A 21,707-nucleotide genomic window follows, 5' to 3' on the forward strand; every position below is an offset into this window, starting at 1 on the left:
TAGGATGGGAATAGAGGGATATGGACCCCGGAAGTCAGAAGGTTTTAGTTTCGGCAGGCATCAAGATCGGCGCAGGCTTGGAGGGCCAAATGGCCTGTTCCTGTGCTGTACTGTTCTTTGTTCTTTGTTTGTTCTTTGAAACTTAGGGCTGGATTTGAACAGCCCACTATCGATCTCACACCAAAGAGCTGCCACAAACTCCTGCACGGTGGCTCATTTAAATAGCCGGGGCAGCGCACCATCCCCTCCGATCATGTGGCGGGGGTGGGCAGTCCGTTGCCGGTAATGGCGCAGCTACCTATGCGCAGGCGCCGGCGCCATTTTTAAGGGGCAGCCAGCCCTGCCGGCACATTTACATTTTTAAAGAAGTAACCCCCCCCCAAAATGAAATAAATAAACTTATAACGTCCCTTTCCCACCCTCCCAATAACAATTACATTAACTATTTGCCCTTTCCCCCAAAGCACTTAACTTTTACATCTGATCTTCACCCCCCAAACTGCACAAAGTTTAAAGTTCAACCCTTCGCACCATCCCCTACACTCATTACATTTATTTGACCCCATTTCCCACCCTCCCCCCGCTCTGAAAATCGTACCTCCTCCCCCTTCCCCACCAGTGTGGCGCCACCTTTTTCCCGGATGGGGATTTGAAGACGTGGGAGTGCCGGCCATCACACCAGAGATCGTGGCGGGCCCTCAAGATCGCAGGTGAGTCTATTTAAATGTATTAATTTTATTGATTTTAATATTTTAATCGCAGTCCCGTCGCCCAGCGGCGGGAGGCCCGCCATGGAGTCTTGCCACCGCCGGGAGGTTTGGGCCGGGCCCTCCCCGCATCGAGGTCCGTGGCGGGCCTAATCCGCAGCCATCTTCAGGACCCCTACCCACCCCCCGCAAGGGAACCTGACACCTGGAGGGGAACGAGGTCCAGTCCTTAATTTCTAGAATCAAAATTTTGGAACTTTGAAGGACTCCTAGATTTTAGGCATCTGCAATTTTGATGGTATTTCTGACTCTTTCTGGAGGCATTGGAAACTACATGAAACATTGCTCATGAACAATGTACTCAGGGATGTAGTCAGTCACATTTTATTAGCTGCACTGAGGGATGTGGCTGGGAGATTGTTGACACTGTCCTTCCTGGTGTTATTTTATTGCCTGGACCTGAGTACCTCGAAGGCAGAATGGGGACAACATTAACGGTTCCAAGTTCCAATTGTCACAGCATCCACAGACTTTTGAGGGAGAGAGTTCCATATTTCAACTACGCTTTGTATGAAAAAGTGTTTCCTGATTTCACAAGGCCAAAGGACTTGCAGGTTGGTAGGTAAATTGGCCATTATAAATTGCCCCTAGTATAGGTAGTTGGTAGGGAAATATAGGGGCAGGTGGGGATGTGGTAGGAATATGGGATTAGTGTAGGATTAGTATAAATGGGTGGTTGATGGTCGGCACAGACTCGGTGGGCCGAAGGGCCTGTTTCAGTGCTGTATCTCTAAACTAAATGCTCCAGCTCTCATTTTAAGATGATGTCCTCTTGTTCTGGATTCCTCCACCAGAGGAACTGAATTTACCCTATCAAATCTCCTTATTACTTTAAATACCTCAATTAGATCACCCCTTAGTCTTCTAAACTCAAAGGAATACAAGCAATGTTTATGCAGCCTGTCCTCATAATTTAACTAAAATGAAGGCAGAAAATGCTGGAAATGCTCAGCAGGTCAGGCAGCATTTGTGGAGAGAAAAACAGACTTAACATTTCAGGTCGATGACCTTTCGTCAAGAAGGGAAGTAACTGTTTCTCTCACCTCAGATGCTGCCAGATCTGCTGAGCATTTCCAGCATTTTCTGTTTTTACTTCAGATTTCTGGCATCCGCCTTATTTTGCTTTAGTGTTCGCACTACTCATAATTTAACTTTAAGCTTTATGCCTTTGTATCTTACTGGTGGATCTGTGCTGTATTTCCTCCTGTGCCCAATCCAACCAGTAGGACTGGTGTGAACAGAGAAATCTGTTCCTCTCCTTCTATCATCCAACCCTTGCCACTCCATGCAGCAAGTTATCTGCAGACATTTTTAACAGCTACAAGGGGTTAAATCTGATTGAATTGATTTATTTGGTCAGTTACAGATATTTCAAAACAATAATAATTACTTCAGAACAGGAACTAGTTTAGGCAAATGAGCAAGTTGGTGGAATTGAGGTCTGTAACAATGATAGAATAAACCGCATGGTGAAACTAGAAGTGGAAATTCAAAAACTGACATAATTGAGAAATATATGAAAGAATTCTGTCTGACTACATAGGGTAACCTGATGTGCTTCTGCTTTCCCTCTTGTAATCAAGAGGGTTTACTGTATACCTTGATCTATAGAAAGCCAAACACTTTAGTAAAATTAAATGATTCTGACTAGATTACCCTGAAATAGTTTTTTTTTACAAAACAAATAAGTTCCTCAGTTCTTTAATCCAAGTGGCAGCAGAAAGTGAGGGACTGTAGAATTTGTTCTGCTATATTTTTAACACATTAAAGGATGAAATGGTGGAAAGGTTGTAAGTTGACAGCCCACAAATCAGTTCTAATGTTCTGATTGAATAGAATAGACTGTATGGGATTGATTTTGACTGCCTTTGTCTGATGTTGATGGGATGGTAATGGTCTCAAACTGGTATTGGTATCCCCCTACAACTTCCCTCGTGAACAGCCTCACTAGCCCAATCTTGGGGCCTCAACCTGGCAAGCTGCACCAGGAGGTCGATTTGGTACCCAGTAGCTCCACAGCCAGATTTAAATGAGGCTGGGGCCTCATAATGGTGTGGGCTTCTGCCACTAAAATGGGCAGCCACTAACATGCTCTGCTGGTTAGTCACCCAAAAGTCGAGGTATACCTGGACATGTCTAGTAAGTTTAGATGATGGGTGAATCATTTCCTAGTTCTTCCTAGAACTAGGACAAATGCAATTAGAAGGCTTACTTCAAGGCAAGGGACTGAAAGGTTGGTAGATTTATTATTTTATTCTGTACAAGACTAGAGAGAATTCGTCTACACAGGGCACCACACTCTGTCTGAGAATGAGATCTTCCCATGTTTATTCATTGATAGTCCCACAGAGCCAAAAATTTCTCTGCTTCTATTGTTACCATTGCAACTCTTCTTTATAGATAATGAGGACCTCTGAATAGTTAAGTAACACATTCGTGATCAAATAATTTTAATGAATCAAGAGGGGGGAATAAGCACCTCTGAAAACAACTGCCCATTTATTCCTACATGCCCTTCCTTTGAACAATAAAATTATTAAATGTATATTTACTACTGCTATTTTTAGAACTGAGGCTCAATATGAACATTGAGATTCACTTTTTTGTTTCAAGAAGCACCTTTCTTGCTGGATTGACCACTCCCTAATGGGGTTCATAAAAGAAATAATGGAGGCGGCACATTATTGAAAGCAACTTCCTGCAGACTCTTGGAGGAAACAATGGCTCCCTCTAATGGTAGGAAATAGAGATGGCTAAGGTGATACAATTAAAGTCATAGAAATGTACAGTCCAGAAGGAACTCATTGTATCTCTACCAGCTGTTTCCTAGAGCAATCCAAAACTAATCCACTGCCCCACACTCTCCTCATAGCTCTGTATCTTACTCTGCTTCAAATGTTCATCCAGGTTTCTCTTAAAAGATACAATGGCCTCTGCCTCAACTGGTCAATATGGCTAAACATTCCATGCTCTTAACAAAAAAATTCTCCTAACCTCACTTAGTGCCTCAGTGACAATTTTAAACTTATGAAGCATTGTCACTGACCTCTCAACCAGAAGAAATTGGCTTTTTCTATTCATCTCATTAATGTTGCATTCCCTAAACACCTTGGGGTAAGTTTCTATCTAAATTTTTCCAACAGTAGAAAGTACACTTGCAAATAACTACTGCATGGGTGAATTTGTTAATTCATTGGAAATGGAAGATACAAGCTTCCAACTCTTGTTTCCAACATCAAAGTGAAAATGTTGTAAAAATACTAGTTAAAGTTATTAACTGGGGGAGTGGGACAATGCTTAGAAAGTCAAGATCGCCACCGCTGCTACAGCTGATCTTCCAAGCCTTTAAATTTTCCGTCCAAAATGTGACAAAACTATGAGAAAGAGGGCTGACTGAAGTACTCACACTGCCTGTTATAGCTCCTCCTGATACTTTCAATCTAATACAGAATTAATCCCTTGGGAAAACATGAGTACTAATGTTCTAAGGCTCCCTGCACTGCCCTAGTGCTGAACTTACATCTTTCTGTAGTTTCTCTCCTATCTTCCCACATGTCCTCTCCAAGCTCATCCTGTCTATGAGACCGACCTCCTGATCCTTTGATCCTATTCTCACTGAACGACTGATCTTCTCTTCCTGGTTTCCATGTTAGCTGACGTTGTTTGCATTCTTTTCTCCTCAGGTTCTGTCCCGTTCTCCTTCAAATCTGCCATCACCCCTATCCTCAAAAAAACAACCCTTGACCCCTCTGTCCTTGCAAACTACCATCCCATCTTCAATCTCCCTTTCCTCTCCAAAGTCCTTGATCATGGTGTCACCTCCCAAATTTGTGCCCATCTTTCCCAGAGCTCCATGTTTGAATCCCTCTAATCAGGTTTCCGCCTCTGCCACAGTACCGAAGTGGTTCTCAAAGTCACAAATTACATCATCCTATATGACTGTGACAAAGACAAATTATCCCTTCTTATCCTTCTCAACCTGTCTGCTGCCTTTGACACACCATCCTCCTCCAACGCCTCTCTACCACGTCCAGCTGGATGGGACTACACTCACCTGGTTCCATTCTTATCTATCTAATTGTAGCCAGAGAATCATCATCAATGGCTTCTTTTCCCATTCCTGCATAGTTTCTTCTGGTGTTCCCCAAGGATCTATCCGTGACCCCCTCCTATTACTATCACGAAGACTGCCTATTTCCACCTCCATAACATCGCTCAACTTTGGCCCTGCCTCAGCTCTTCTGCTGCTGAAATCCTCATCAATGCCTTTGTTACCTCCAGAATTGATTATTTCAATGCACACCTGGCTCCCTTCTACCCTCGGTAAACTTGAGGTCATCCAAAAATCGGCTACCCTTGTCCAAGCTAGCACCAAATCCTGTTCACCAGTCACCCCTGTGCTCGCTGACCTATGTTGGCTCCCAGTTAAGCAACATTTTTATTTTAAAACTCTCATCCTTGTTTTCAAATCCCTCAATGGCCTCGCCCTTCCTATGTCTGTAATCGCCTCCAGCCCTACAACAATCTGAGATATTTGCACATGTCTAAGTCTGGCCTCCTGCAAGGGTCTCAGTCATTGTGGTGGTCTCCTGTGCTGTTCATTACATGGCTCTCCCAGAGAGGTGTAGACCTTGAGGATGGTGTGGCCCAGGGAGGAGTCAGCTCATCAAAGGAGGAGTGGGAGCACAAGGTAAAAGAGGATAAGGAATTGGAGGTGGAGGGAGGCGACACTGAACAGAGAGGTGGCTCTGCTGCTTGACAAGGTGGCCTCCTCCTGCCACTCTCGGGGAATAGAACCTCCCTCCTGTCCCTCACAGCCTCTAGCATTAGATCCATGTCAGCATCAATGAAGAGAGGGACTGCCCTGCCCCAGGTGCCAGGCCTCTGGCTCCCCTGTGACATCTCACTTCCCTCTGGTACCATTATTCAAGAAGGGTAGTAGGGATAAACCAGGTAATTACAGGCCGGTGAGTCTAACATCAGTGGTAGGGAAACTATTGGAAAAAATTCTGAGGGACAGGATTAATCTCCACTTGGAGAGGCAGGGATTAATCAGGGGGAGATCATATCTAACAAATTTGATTGAATTTTGCGAAGAGGTGACTAGGTGTGTAGATGAGGGTAAAGCAGTTGATGTAGTCTACATGGATTTCAATAAGACTTTTGATAAGGTCCCGCATGGGAGATTGTTCAAGAAGATAATAGCCCATGGGATCCAGGGCAATTTGGCAAATTGGATCTAAAATTGGCTTAGTGGCAGGAGGCAGAGGGTGATGGTCGAGGGTTGTTTCTGTGATTGGAAACCTGTGACCAGTGGTGTACTGCAGGGATTGGTGCTTGGATACTTGCTGTTTGTAGTGTACATTAATGATTTAGACATGAATATAGGAAATATGATCAGTAAGTTCACAGATGACATGAAAATTGGTGGTGTCATAAATAGTGAGCAGGAAAGCCTTAGATTACAGGACGATATAGATGGGCTGGTAAGATGGGCAGAGCAGTGGCAAATGGAATTTAATCCTGAGAAGTGTGAGGTGACGCATTTTAGGCGGACTAACAAGGCAAGGGACTATACAATGGATGGTAGGACCCTAGGAAGTACAGAGGGTCAGAGGGACCTTGGTGTACTTGTCCATAGATCACTGAAGGCAGCAGCACATGTAGATAAGGTGGTTAGGAAGGCATATGGGATACTTGCCTTTTTTAGCCGAGGCATAGAATATAAGAGCAGGGAGGTTATGATGAGCTGTATAAAACGCTAGTTAAGCCACAACTGAAGTATTATGCACAGTTCTGGTCGCCACACTATAGGAAGGATGTGATTGCACTGGAGAGGGTGCAGAGAAGATTCACCAGGATGTTGCCTGGGCTGGAGCATTTCAGCTATGAAGAGAGACTGGGGAGGCTGGGGTTGTTTTCCATGGAGTAGAGAAGGCTGAGGGGGGACCAGATCGAGGTATACAAAATTTGAGGGGCATTGATAGGGTAGATAGGAAGAAACTTTTTCCGTTAGCGGAGGTGTCAATAACCGGGGGGCATAGATTTAAGGGGCAGGAGGTTTAGATGGGATTTGAGGAAAAGATTTTTCACCCAGAGGGTGGTTGGAATCTGGAACACACTACCTGAAGGGGTGGTAGAGGCAGGATTCCTCACAACATTTAAGAAGTATTTATATGAGCACTTGAAACGGGCCAAGTGCTGGAAAATGGGTTTAGAATAGATAAGTGCTTGATGGCCAGCACGGACACGATGGGCCAAAGTACCTGTTTCTGTGCTGTATAACTCTATGACTCTATGGTGCAATGGAAGGCTTTGGCACAAACTGCAGAACTCTCCCTCAGGCAACCAGCAGTCTTAGTGATGTTTAAATGAGTCCCACACTTCATCTGACTACCTCCATTCCTGCCCCCACTGGCTCTAAGTGGACAGGAAAAACATCTCCATATCAGTTAAGGGCTTCCCCATGTGAAAACCTGAACTTTAATCAATTTCCCAACTGGAAGCAGGTTTCTGACCCAAAAACAGACCCAGTTCCTGTTTCCCGCCTCTGTGGCGAAAATTCAGCCCGCTATGCTAAACTAATATAGAACCCTGGTTAGACCACACTTGGAGTACTGTGCACAGTTCTGGTCTTCATAATTTAAAAAGGATATAGAGGTACTGGAAAAGGTGCAAAAATTATTTATAAGGATGATACCAGAACTGAAGGATTATACCTATCAGGAAAGATTGAACAGTTTAGGGCTCTTTTCTCCACAAAGAAAAGAAGGCTGAGGGGTGACCTGCTAGAGGTCTTTAATATCATAGAAGGATTTGATAAAGTAGATACAGAGAAGATGTTTCCACTTGCAAAGGAGACCAGAACTAGGGACCATAAATATAAAACAGTCAGTACTAAATCCAATAGGAAATTCAGGAGAAACTTTTTTACCCAGAGAGTGGTTAGAATGGAGAACTCACTACCATAAAGAATAAAAGCAAAATACTGCGGATGCTGGAAATCTGAAATAAAAACAAGAAATGCTACAACCACTCAGCAGGTCTGGCGGCATCTGTGGAAAGAGAAGCAGAGTTAACGTTTCGGGTCAGTGCCCCTTCTTCGGAACCATAAAGAATAGTTGAACCGAATACCTTAGTTGCATTTCAGGGAAAGCTGGATAAATACACAAGGGAGAAAGGAATAGTAGGTTATGCCGATAGGATCATACAAAGAGAGGTGGGAGGAGGTTCATTCGAAGCATGGACCCACTGAGTTGAATGGCCTGTTTCTGTGCTGTACTTTTTTTTATTTGTTTGTGGGATGTGGGTGGCTCTGGCTAGGCCAGCATTTATTGCCCATCCCTAATTACCCTTGAACTGAATGACTTGCTAGGCCATTTCAGAGGGCATTTTAAGCATCAACCACATTTCTGTGGGTCTGGAGTCACATGTAGGCCAGACCAGGTAAGGACGGCAGATTTCCTTCCCTAAAGGACATTTGTGACCCAGATGGGTTCAATCGACAATGGTTTTATGGTCTTCATCAGATTTATTAACTGAATTCAAATTTCACCATCTGCCATGGTGGGATTCGAACCCATGTTCCCCAGAGCATTAGCCTGGGCTCTGGATTACTAGTCCAGTGACATTACCACAACGCCACTGCCTCTATGTAAACACTACCATCACTGAGTCCCCACCATCAATATCTTGGCGGTGGGGGGGGGGTCATCATTTACCAGAAACTGAACTGGACCAACACTGTGGCTACAAGCACAGGGCAGAGAATGAATACTCTGTGATGATCATCTATAAATTCTTCAAAGACTCTCTGTCATCGACAAGGCTCAAGTCAGAAGTGAGATGAAAACTCACTACTCGCCTGGAAGGGCAAAGTTACAACAACTTTTAAGAAGTTTGACACCATCCACAGACAGACAAACTCACTTGATTGGTGCCAAGGCTGCTGGACTCAATATTCATCCCTTCCATCACAAGTACACAGTGACTGGAGTATATATGAACTACAGGAGATACTGCAACAACTCACTAGGGTTACTTCGACAGTATCTCCCATCCCTGCAACCTCTACCACCAAGAAGGACAACAGCAATATCAGAAAACGGCATCCCCTTCACGTCCCCTCCTCATCCCCCAAGCCACACACCATTTTGACTTTACCGCTCCTTTATTGTCATTGGTCAATATCCCGGAATTTCCTACCTAACACCATCACCACAGGTCTGCTGCAATTCAAGGACATCCCACCACTATTTTCTTAGGGCAACTAGGGATGGGCAACAAATGCAGTCTTGCCGTCTCACCCATATCCTGAGAACAAAAAAAAATCTAACCAGCAATCAAATGAAAACAATAAATGGTCACAATCTAAATACTATGCTACTGTTTTGTAATCAACAGTTGTATTTTTATAGGTAGTATTCTTTTCTTCTTGTAGCCTTTTCCCACTGTCGGAACTAACCAATTTAATCTTTCATTGTCTGAAGATTCCAACTTACTCAACTTAACCCAAAGATTTGAACTATTGAACCTAGTTAAATAAACCTTTACAGTTTCTAGAGTCTGTCAAATTTGAAAAATAATTCTCCGATTCAAAACTACCTGCAAGTCTAACACTCAGTGTCCAAATAATTTAGTATGTATTTATTTGAATGTGGCTTGGCTCTGCTCTCAAGCTTTGGAGAACAGCAACCTAACCGTTAAAAGGACTATTACAAAGCTAAGGTGTGACAAGTAAGCATCATTTTTGTCACAATGGTCTTTTTTTCTAACTTCTAAGTCAGTGCAAGGATAATCCTCCAGGGGGCGCCCCAATGTAAGATAATTACAAGACTGTGTTCCTCACGCTGGATCACAATGACTAAATGAGTCAAGAAAATGCTGCTCTTCTTAGGAATAATTTGTAAGATTATGTGCACATGCTGAAAAGCAATAGAGAGTTAAACGTGTCTTAAAAATCTTCAGTTTTGAAATAATGTACCAAGACCTGTAAATTAAAATGAGCAAGTTGAATTAAATTCTTTTTATTGGGACAGTGTCTAAACAATTCAATGCCAGGATGAATTGTTATGAAGAGGAAAAGAAAGCATGGAGGCTGCGAGCGTGAACAATACATAAAAAGATGATGGTCTGCACTAATAAGGGCTAATTATAATTGGCAACATCTAAAGATGCATCAGGTGGGCCTTGGATGTCATTGCAGTAACTGAGATTTTCAGCTGCTGTCCACCCATTTTTCAGATGAGAAATGGACAACCGTGAGTTGGAAATCTTCGCCTCTGTCTCTGACATAGATACCTCGTGCATAACAGATTAAAGTTCCTGTCCTCAGCTGTCAGCATGGAGGAACTCAACTCAAATACTCTATTAATGGCGGTACAGTGGCGCAGTGGTTAGCACTGCAGCCTCACAGCTCCAGCGACCCGGGTTCAGTTCTGGGTACTGCCTGTGTGGAGTTTGCAAGTTCTCCCTGTGTCTGCGTGAGTTTCCGTCAGGTGCTCCGGTTTCCTCCCACCTCCAAAGACTTGCAGGTTGATAGGTAAATTGGCCATTAAAAATTGCCCCTAGTATAGGTAGGTGGTAGGAGAATGGTGGGGATGTGGTAGAGAATATGGGATTAATGTAGGATTAGTATAAATGGGTGGTTGTTGGTCGGCACAGACTTGGTGGGCCGAAGGGCCTGTTTCAGTGCTGTATCTCTAAATAAATAAATAAAATAAATAAATATTGAACAACCTTGTCACTATATCAATGCTTTCTCCAACATTATCCACCATCTTAAACACCTCCCTCCATTCAAGCGCTTGAATTTGATGTCACAAAAGCTTTCATTTATGTAAAATAAGCTCAAATGTTCCCTGACTATTGTTTGGGATAGAAATGCAATACTCTTCTAATGTGTCTCCTGGCTTGCCGTAGTCATGTGATCTCTACCATGAGGCACTCGCTACAGGCATCTATCAGTAGGCAGTTCAATAAAGACACAGTACAAGCAAGACTTTTGTCCTGTGAGCTTGTAACATGGTGTCAGAGTGGAGCTGACATTGAGGGTTGAAGAGCTGTAAAGAAGCACAGCTACTAAAAGGGGAACACAAGAATGTTTAGAGCTGCTAAAAGCTGCTAAAAGCCATAGGAAGCCACAGAAAAGGAACAAATAAGCAGGCCACAGCTGAAAGCACTGGGTAAGACACAATGGCTGCAAATTTTCCTTTCCCAGTGCCAGTCGAATGAAAGGTGATATGAAGCAGAACTGGCATTTTTTTCCACTCGCAATGGCAAAATTACAAAATTGTGAGAGATTTAATTAACAAACCAGAGCAGCTACAAGTAGCTACACTTTTATTACTGTTGGGGAGAGACTTTTACAAAATGTATACCACCCTAAATCTCTCCAAAGAACAAAAAAAAGACAGCAGAAATTTTGAAAGTCTTAAAGGCATGCTTTGAACCCCCAAGTGAATGTAACTTATGAATGGTATGTGTTCAATATCAGGGCCCAAGATGAAAAAGAGTCTATTGATCAATATGTGACTGCATTAACACAGCTCGCAGAATCCTGTGAATTTGTGCAACTAAAAAAATGATCTAATTAAAGAAAAGATTGTATTAAGCATAAGAGATCCCACAGTGAGAGCACGTCGACTGAGAGAGGACAAACTTACTCTCAGGAAAGCGATCAACATGTGCAGAAGTGCTGAGGTTGTAAATTGGCAGCTAAAGCATATTCATGGCAGAATAGACCAGGTCTTGTGGCTACCAACAGATGTAAAAGCAGTGCAACAATTTGTTGGATTTGTCAATTATTTAGCAAAATTCTTGCCCAATTTGTCGTCGGAGTGTGAACCATTACACCAACGCACTGCCAAGGATGTGCAGTGGTATTTGGGCACAGAACAAGAAGCAGCATTCACTAAAGTCAAGCAACTAATAACAGCAATACCAGTGCTGAAGTACTATGACGTAAATGATGAAGTCACCCCGCAGTGTGACACCAGCAGGACAGGACTTGGAGCAACCCTAATGCAGCAGGAACAACAGGTTGTATTTGCATCCAGGGCATTAACACCAACGGAACGACGCTATACTCAGATTGAGAAAGAGTGCCTTTGCTTGTGAACAATTTCACTAATACCTACTTGGAAGAGACAAAGTGACAGTCAAGTCTAACCACAAGCCACCTCAAAGCATTTTCCTCAAGCCACTACTATCTGCTCCAAAGCATCTGCAAAGAATGTTACTCCAGTTACAGAAATATCAACTGGATGTGACATACAAGCAAGGGAAACAGATGTACATCACTGACATGCTGTCGAGAGCAGCACTCCCTATGAAGAAAGTAGAGGATGCTACAACAGAGTGTGAAATCTTCCAGATCCAACATGAAACTGCAGCTTGACATGCTCTGGAAGACATTAACCCAGCAGAGACATTGAATCTGACAGACAAGCGCTTTGCTCAAATCAAGCAAACTACCCAACAAGATGCAACTCTACAAGTGTTGCAAGAAGTAGTGATGAAAGGATGGCCTGAAAACATCAAGGACACTCCTGTAACCAGGCACACTTTCTCAATCTGAGCATCGCGTCGTTCCATTTGTGTTAACGCCCTGGATGCAAATGCAACCAGTTGATTAATGAAACTAAATAAATACATCTCTTTCACCCCTCTCACAAACTCCCAATACAATTACTTTAATTATTTGCCCTTATCCCCCACAAAACACTTACCTTTACCATCTGACCTTCCCTCCCCAAACCGCACAAACTTTAAACTTCAATCCTTCCTACCATCCCCTACAGGTTAATTTGACCCCATTTCCCCCACCCAACCCAGCTCACCCCCAGCACTAAAAAACGTACCTCCTCCACTCTCCAACCGGTGTTGCGCCTCGTTTCCCCAGTCGGGGATCTGAAGGTGCGGACGTGTCGGCCGTTGGGCTGAAGATCACAGCAGGACATCGGGAGGCGACGTAAATTTATTTAAATTAATTATTTTAATTGATTTAAATATTCAAATTATGGTCCCCGCCACCGGTAATATCGGGCCCTGCTGGCATTGAGGTCCTTGGCAGGCCTCATCCAGGGTCACCTTCAGGTGCCCCCGCCATGGATCCCGACATCGAGGACTCCTTAAAATCCAGCCCTAGGTTTGCAATACATGTGCAGAGATTGACCAGAATAACAAACTGCTAATGCATGAGAGCAGTTGTGTGCATAGTGGGTAATTTGGACAACTCACAGTGTAAATGATAATGCATGCAATTTTTTGTTTGTTTTTTTGTATGAAAAGGGGAATGTTCGGGATAGAAATGCAATACTGTACTAATGTGCCTCCTGGCTTGCCGTAGTCATGTGACCTTGACCATGAGGCATTCTTGCAGGCATCTATCAGCAGGCAGTTCAATAAAGACACATTACAAGTAAGATTGTTGTCCTGTGAGCTCGTAACAACTATCGTTCACAATAAGTAAGATTTATCACAAAACTAACAGATACTGGAAATCTGAAATAAAAAAAGTGCTGGAAATGCACTACAGGTAAAGAGAAAAGACAGAATATAGCTGTTCAGATATGTACCCTTCACAAGCAGCCCCAATTCTGATTCTCTGGCTCATAACATTTGTTTCACTATTTAAATCACAAGAAATGTTCTGCTAGTTTGCCAAGAATAACCTAGTTTGGAATTATAATGTGGGATGCTAATTTATAAAAGTGCGATTATTATCTGTAGTTCCTTCCTCTGTTATTTTAATCCATTCATTTTAAACAGGATAGAATAGCAAAATAGGAATGTCAGATGAACATGTATGCTAATATTCCACAGTGTCACATCAGAACGTATATTTTGACCTAGATTTGTCTTACAATATTTTTACTTTGGCCATTTAAATTCATTTTAAAATCCAACTTTTCAAAGGAGGAGGAGACATGAAATGCCTATAACCAAATAATCTGAAACAAAAGCAAAATCCTGTGGTTGCTGATGCAAGGTCACAGACCTGAAACGTTAACTCTATTTCTTGCTCCACAGATGCTGCCAGACCTGCTAAGTATTTCCAGCATTTTTTGTTTTTGTAATAGAATAATCTACACTGTTAAAGTAAGAGATTGGCAATGCCAAATATGAAGGCAATTTTCAGAGTTATAAAAGGAAGATCTTCCTATAAAATCTTTACATGGATTACTTTGTGATTTTTTTTTCCTCATCAAGACTTGGGGGACCTGGAGCTGATTTTCCTCTATTGCCCCGTATGTGCCCATTCCCAGGGAGTTATGGAGAAGAGATGGTAGCGGAGGTTTGTATTGCTTGACCCTTGCTTTTTTGTGCTTGCTGCACATTTCCTGGTACCTGCCCGGTAGATGCAGGAAGCTCATGCCTGAAGCAAATGGAATGTAAGTGACACAGAAATGATACCACAGCAGCTCCACATCATTATGTGTGGATCCCCAGGGCAGCCACTGTAGTGTAATGCGCATAAGCTATTGCTGGGTAGATTATGTATATAGACATTAAGCATCATTACAGTCCGTACCTCGTGCTGATCAGTGTTCATGTAGATACCCTAGTAAGAAGACCTCTGTAAATAAATGCCTGTTAATTTGACCCAGGGTCTGCTTCCCTCATTCAATCCTAATAGCACATTGATAAGATAGTATATGGCCACAGCTGCAAAAATGACTTTCCCAGCATAAAAAACAGAAGAGATCGAAGACTTTGAAGAAACATGGAAAAATTGATTCCATGACCAGAAAGCTTCGAGTGAGGAGCACGGCCCAACCAGGACAAGGCATGGCCGTGATGGATTTGGAGATTCAACAGGTATCGTTCTGCGTCAGGTTTAACAGCACAATCAGACAAAGAACAAGTCAGTGTTTTGCTTTACACCATGGAAGACAGTGCAGATGACATTCTGACTGCCCTGGGGATCAATGAAAAAGAAACCCCATACGGCGAGGTGATTAAAGCATTCGAAGGTTACTTTCAGGTCAGGAAAATGTAATCGTGGAGTGAGCTAAGTTCAACAGGAGCACTCAAAAAGTCAGTGAAAGTATTGATTCGTTTATTAATGATTTGTATAAAGTAGCGGAGGATTGCGGCTATGGGAATCCGCGAGAGGAACTGATTCAGGACAGAATAGTAGTCGGGGTTTTAGACAAAGAGCTGTCAGACCAGCTTCAGTCGAAGAATGATTTAACTTTGACAAAAGCCATTTTATTGAGAAGTACGAAAGAGTAATCGATTACTAGGTCGGGGTGTATTGAAGGATTCCAGCCAGGTCTGTTGACAAAACAGAGAGAAATGGCACCAGAAAGCCTGAGGGGCGGGAAGGACACTACAGGCAGTAACATCGGCTGAAAGGTCTACTCCTGCTCCTGCCTAGCACGGAATTGCAATAGGTGTGGCCGGGAGTGGCACCAGTGGGAAAATTGCCCAGCCGGGGAAGCTGAATGTTTCTGTTGCAAGAGAAAGGGGCACTTTCAGCAAGTCTGTTGCAGCAGAAAACAAACTCTACAGACAGGAAAAAGGATAGAGGAAATAAAGGCTAGTCAAACGATTAATACTCCCTAGGAGAAATACAGGGAAAAAAGTGAAGATTGCTGGGAAGCAGAAATTCTAGTGGGAGAAAATAAAATTACTTTTAAAATAGATACAGGAGCAGTGGTTCTATCCTGTCTGATCAAACACCTTGGCTAAGAAAAGAAAGGCTTAGGAAAACTAACAAAAAAATTATACAGGCCAGGAGGAATCCAGCTGAATGTTCTGGGAAAAATACAGACAACCTTAACATACAGAAACAACATGATCCCGGAAACCCTATATATCATTAGGAAACAAGCCTGTTCGCTCCTTAGTAAAAAAGCATGCCTAGCCTGAGAGGTGTTATATAAGGTGGAAGAGATCAAGGGACGGGAGAGACCACTCAGTAATCTTAGAGCAGATTTCCCCAAACTATTCGAGGGCTTAGGGAAATTAAAGATGGAATACCATATTACCCTGAATAAGGAAGCAGGATCGCTATCTTTATTCACTCCGAGAAAGGTCCCACACCTACTCCTAGGAAAGATGAAGAAAGAGATTGATGCCAAGTTATACTAAGGAGTTATCTCCACAGTGACAAAACCCATGAGGTGGTGCTCTGGGATGGTCCCAGTAAGGAAACTAAACGGGTCTATTAGGATTTGTGTGGACCTTACCCACCTCAATAAAGCTGTACAGAGGAAATTCTCCCGAAGGAGTCAGTTAACAACAGCCTTGCCAAATTGGAAAAAAGCTCCATATTTACAAAGTTGGGTGCAAATAGTGGATTCTGGCAATTACCATTAGATGAGGAATCTAAATTTCTAACCACTTTTATCACGTCCTTTGGCAGATTCTGCTTCAACAGATTGCCATTCGGTATTGCATCGGCACCAGAGATATTCCAGCAGACGATGTCAACAATACAAGAAGGGTTGGAGGGAATTGTCTGCCACATGGATGATGTTCTGATTCATGAAGGAAACCAAGGAGAGCACGATGCAAGGGTAAGAGATTGCACAGATTACGAGAGGCAGGGCTCACCTTGAATGACAAATGTGTATCCTCACAGTCGACAGCGAGGTTGCTTGATCACATAATCGATAGATCTGGAATCATAATGGATTCACAGAAGATGAAAGTAATAAAAGATTTCCCAGAGCCACGGAATGTAACAGATCAACAGCGATTTATAGGTATGGTTAACCAGGTAGGGAAATTTCTACCAAATCTAGCAACGATTAACGAGCCTCGACGACAACTGCTAAAGAACAGCAACGTCTGGTGCTGGGGAGATAGGCAGAAAGATTCTTTTGAGAGGATAAAAGAAATGTTGACTTTGCCAGAGATTTTGGCACATTATGATCTGGAACTAGAGATCATTATTGCAGCAGACGCATCATCAACAGGATTAGGTGCAGTCCTGTTCCGGGTTCAAAAAGATGGACAACGCATGCGGTTTATCTGTCATTCCCTGTCAGAGACAGAATGAAGGTATGCAGTGATTGAAAAGGAAGCATTAGCAGCAACATGGGCAAGTGAAAAAATTTTGGATTCTGTACTGGGCTCAAGGTGAAGATCGAAACTGACCCCAAGCCACTAGTAGATTACTTAATTCCAAGGAATTAGCTAAATTACCCCCAAGGGTACAGAGATTTTGACTACGACTTATGAGATATGACACCACAACTGAATATGTCTCAGGGAAGCATCAGGTGACAGCTAGTGCGTTAAACCGGGAAGTGTCTCATTCTTGGAGGAAGTGGAAGTCTTTGCTTTAGCTATTATCAAAGATGTGCCGGCAACTGCTCAAAGGTTACGCCAAATAACAAGCCTACAGAAAGAGGATGAGGTCTGTTAAAAAGTAAGACAGTTTTGCAAAGAAGGTTAGCCAGAATATATGTCAAATAACTCAATCCTGAGAAAGTATTATGAGCAATGAAGCCATCTTACTATTGTCAACGACTTACAAGTCTACCATGAAAGATTAGTTACTCCTAGAGCTTTAGTATTAGACATCTTACAGAAACTACACCAAGGGCACTTAGGAATCACAAAGTGTTGAGCAAGAGCTAGTAACTCAGTATGGTGGCAAGGGGTTTCCGAGGAGATTGAAGACATGATCTCCAATTGCATTACTTGTGCTACAACCAGACGGGACTCCAGAGAGCCACTGATGTCACCCTTATTTCCGTCTAGGCTGTGGGAGCGCTTAGGAATGGACCTCTTTGAATACAAAGGGAAGATTTTCCTCATTGTAGTGGATTATTACTCTCAATGGGTCAAAGTCAAATCAGTACATGGCCAGAGTTCTGAAGCCGTAATAAAGCTGCTGAAAGAGATTTTTGCCACACATGGCATTCCAAACCTAATGATCTCTGATAATGGTCCACAATTCGCAAATGAGGCATTCTAGCAATTTGCAGAAACGTATGGGTTTGCCTGTGTTACAAGTTCACCAAGATACCCCAGGGCAATGGAGAAACAGAAAGAGCTGCTTGAACCATGAAAATGCTACTGAAGAAGAACAAGGATGTTCAGCTAACACTATTAAATTACCAATCAATGCCACTCCAGAATGGCCTGGCTCCATGTGAATTGCTAATGGGTAGGAGGTCAAGGATACAGCTACCCACACTCCCAAGCACCCTTCAGCCAGAGTAGCTGCTGAGGACCGGAAATGGGTGAGAGAGAGAGGAGAAAGAATAGTCATCTAAAATGGAGAATCATGATAGACATTACAGAGCAAAGAACCAAACAGACCTACAATGTGGAGATTTGGTTGGATCAAAGACCAGGGCAATGTGGAGAAGTGGAAGAGAAATCTCCATATCCTCAGTCATACATGGTCCAGACAGACCAAGGATGGATAAGGAGGAATGGAAGATCTTTGGTACTGGCACATCCAAATTAGAACATGGCTACCTGACCCGAACCTGACGGGACCCGACAACATGTGTCAGGTTCAGGTCAGGTCACTCTTCTGGGTCCGGCATTCGGGCTCGCATCGGGTCGGGCCGGGTTGGACACAGTGACAGCCAGGATGTCACGGCGGGAAACACTCCGCACTAGTCTGCTGTGAACGATTCCATCCAAGGTAGAGCACAACCTCTTCAAAAGAGTTGATTATATTCCAGTGGTCGGGTCGGGCACGGGAAAAAATGAAAGGACCCAGGCTGGGTCAGGCTCGGGTCGGATTTGGTTCTGTTGGGCTCGGGTCGGGTTTCGTTTGCAGACCCGAGCTGGCCTTTAATCCGAATTAAGAATTGATGAAAGTTCAAGAGAATCAGATACCAGAGAGAGCTAATGAACCAGTGACACAACCAACAACAGATCACCCAGACGACAATGAAGATAGAGCACATGAGTCATCTGATAGTTCCACTCACACATAGGAAGGCGAGGAAGAAGAACTGAAAGTCTCAATAGCCCAAACAAGTGAAAGAAGAACGTGCTATGGCAGAGTCGTGAGAACCCCACAGCATTACAGACCTGATGAATGAAGTCAGAAACTTGGGGGAGATGTAGTATAAATGTTCATAAGCTGTTGCTGGGTGGATTATGTATATAGACCTTAAGTATCATCACAGGATATGATGTCACGTGTCTGTACCTCATGCTACTCAATGTTCATGTAGATACCCTAGTAAGAAGACCCTGTAAATAAACTCCTCTTACTTTGACCCAGAGTCTGCTTTCCTCATTCGATACTAATAGCACAATGACAAGATAGTACAGCCACCTGAAAAACAGTGTTATGCAAACTGGGCCGGATCCGTAATGGTGAAGCCAGAAACCTCCTCCATATTCAAGTAAGTACGTTTCAGTATTCTCCGTGCAGCAGGACTGCATTGTGAGGCTTCTGTTTCTGACAGCGGCTACCAGGCCTAAATTTACATTGTTATAGGCCTGGAAAGCTCACAGCAACATGCTGCTTCTCTCCCTCCCCCCATCTGAAACGCCTGTTGAAGCCTGTCTGACATCCGTCCAATAAATACAAAATAGCTGAACTCTGAAAACTGTCCAGTTATCAGCTGGGATAAAACTGAGTGCCTGTGACTTATACTGGACTTATAGTGCGATGAGGGGTGAAAGGACAATCAGCCCCTCCTCCTCTCACCCCACCCTCCCCTACTGTGTTTTCAGATGCGTTCCTTTTACACCTAGATCCCTGAGTTAAAAGGCTGTGTGACAGCGCACAATACCAGACAGACCCTGCACATGCACGCAGTTGTTGCAATAATGCAACAAGTTAAGCACAATGCAACACGAGGCATCGCAACTTAAAAATAAACATTAAGCTGTGAAAAGATTAGTTTGTGATATTTCACATTGTTCTGTGCACAGACTAAAAAAATGAAAATGATAATAAATTTAATCAACCACAGGTGAATGTTTATAAAGCAGGGCTAATAAATTTTAGTAGTGTCCAATAATCATGAATCATCATTTAACACCCCACGCCCGACAATAATGGAGCATGCAGGGGGTTAAAATTGGAACATTATGCTACTCACCGGACCATTTGCACTGTGCACCACCTAACGAAGTGAGTTTTTGTCAGTGGGCCAGGCCTTCAACCCTGAAGACAAGGGTCTTATTGAAATGCAAAAGTCAGGGTCTGATGATGTCATTCAGAACCCAACCATATTGGCCTCGCCAGGGAAACCTAGTGCCATGCAGGAGCAGACTGAGAAGAGAGCTGAGAAGATAAGTAAATTTAATTTTTAAGTGTTTTCTTCTTGGCCAGGAACATTTGGTGTCCTCCTCCAAGCACCACTAGGTAACTTTGGACCCCCCACCTTTCTCTGGGCTTCCCCTCTACCCCGACTGCCATCGCTTGAGAAAGCCTCCCCACCCCCCAAAACCACAATTAGCTGCAGACCCTCATCCCTCCCTCCTCAATGCACTTATCTACCTGCTGGCAACTGTTTCTTTGTGGCCTCAGCTACTGTCTTCTGCCATGTGATTTCCTGCTCCCATCTGCCGATTGGCCTTCTTGTCAGTTCCTCATGACAGGAGTCAGTCCTGGGATATTGTAATCCCGCCATGCAGCTGTGTGTGTTTTCCTGCTAGCCCCACACCATGCCTTGGCGCACTCACACACCAAGTTAAAATTGGGGCTTAAAATTTGAGCTATCAATTATTTTTTAAACCACATTTTTGAAATTTCATAAATGAATGAATGTTTTACCAATTTTTTTCCAGATTAATCTGTTTGTCATATTGGATAATTTGTGGATTTTCATGTTCCAATTTTCTTTTTTTGTACTTTCTTTCTGAGTATTTAATTTATTTAGTGTATTACATATTCCTGCCATTGGTCATTTTTAATCCGACTCAATCCTGAAATAAAGAATGGTTCAAGTTTAATAAAGGCTGGATTGACTTGATTAAGCTATGCACTGATCCGTAAGTATTACTTTAATAATTACCTCAAGGTTCCATGTTTGGCGAGCGTACTCTCGTAACATGTGTTCCTTAATACTGTCAAATACTCCAGGCTTGGCTTCAACACCAGATGGTCGAAGGCAAGGCTTGCGAAGTACAGAGCATAGTCCATCAGCATCTCGAGAGTAATATTCACATAGCTCTTCAGGCCCACAGTGAGACTTACCACCAGCAATGGCATAAGTTCCATTCAACTGACGCTCAATTGGATAATGGTAGATCTTCAGATCAAAGACGACTGATAAAACATAACCTCCAAGGTTACGCAGACATAGACGCAACAGGAAGAGACCATCAGACATCCCTCCCAATCTTAGAAATTCATCAGCTTCTGAACGGGATATGCTACCATAAAAAAATGGCAGGCTGAAAGCAATATCACGCATGGCCACTTGATGTTTTCTTGCTTTAGATCAGCACTTCTTTGTTTCTGCCCTTCTTGTACCTAAAGAAAAACAAAATGATCAGTATACAAAGATACTATTTAGCTTAAAACAAGTTAGATTTCTAATAGATAGCTTTTGACATATTTTTATAGTATCATTAAAAACAGTGGAAGCAGTGAGAATAATTTTTATAATTAAAAAGCAAAATAGACAAGAAAAATTTCACAAGTGGCTATTGGATGCCATTGTAAGCTCATGTTTAATATAATTAAGAGGCTGATTTTTCTCCTCAGCCTCCTCCTTCCCTTTTTGTCTAATGCTTGTCAGTCAGAGTTTCAGAAGTAAGCTGCACCTGCTATGAGCCGAATCTGCCTGCATTGCTGTGTTCACACCACCGTCATAGGCTCATCATTCCCCAGCGGTGCCCAGAATCAGGGACAGAAAGTAAACTGAGCCTGAAGGCCATTAACGACATCAACTCCAGTCCCAAATATCGATGGAGGAGCTGAAAAAATAAGTCAAACTTTTTCAGAACCTCTGTGGCCTTGCTACCTGCCCTACTCAGATGTTCCAATCTGAGCAA

General features: G+C 43.0%; 1 protein-coding gene across 4 annotated transcripts in view; it reads right to left on the minus strand.

Annotated features, from left to right (window-relative positions):
- zap70 (zeta chain of T cell receptor associated protein kinase 70) overlaps nucleotides 1-21,707 on the minus strand; it is a 143,345-nt gene that overhangs the window by 65,519 nt on the left and 56,119 nt on the right. For 2 of the 4 annotated variants that reach the window (XM_068016397.1, XM_068016398.1), the window contains one exon: nucleotides 20,723-21,183. The exons of 1 other annotated variant lie outside the window; for it this stretch is intronic. In XM_068016397.1, coding sequence (XP_067872498.1) covers nucleotides 20,723-21,124 — 402 coding nt within the window. In that variant the 5' untranslated portion in view covers nucleotides 21,125-21,183. Of the gene's footprint in view, nucleotides 1-20,205; nucleotides 20,594-20,722; nucleotides 21,184-21,707 lie in introns of those variants that run through there. One more of the 4 variants, XM_068016400.1, reaches the window with a different exon arrangement.

The sequence above is a fragment of the Heterodontus francisci genome, chromosome 36, assembly GCF_036365525.1.
Source record: "Heterodontus francisci isolate sHetFra1 chromosome 36, sHetFra1.hap1, whole genome shotgun sequence".
NCBI lineage: Eukaryota > Metazoa > Chordata > Chondrichthyes > Heterodontiformes > Heterodontidae > Heterodontus > Heterodontus francisci.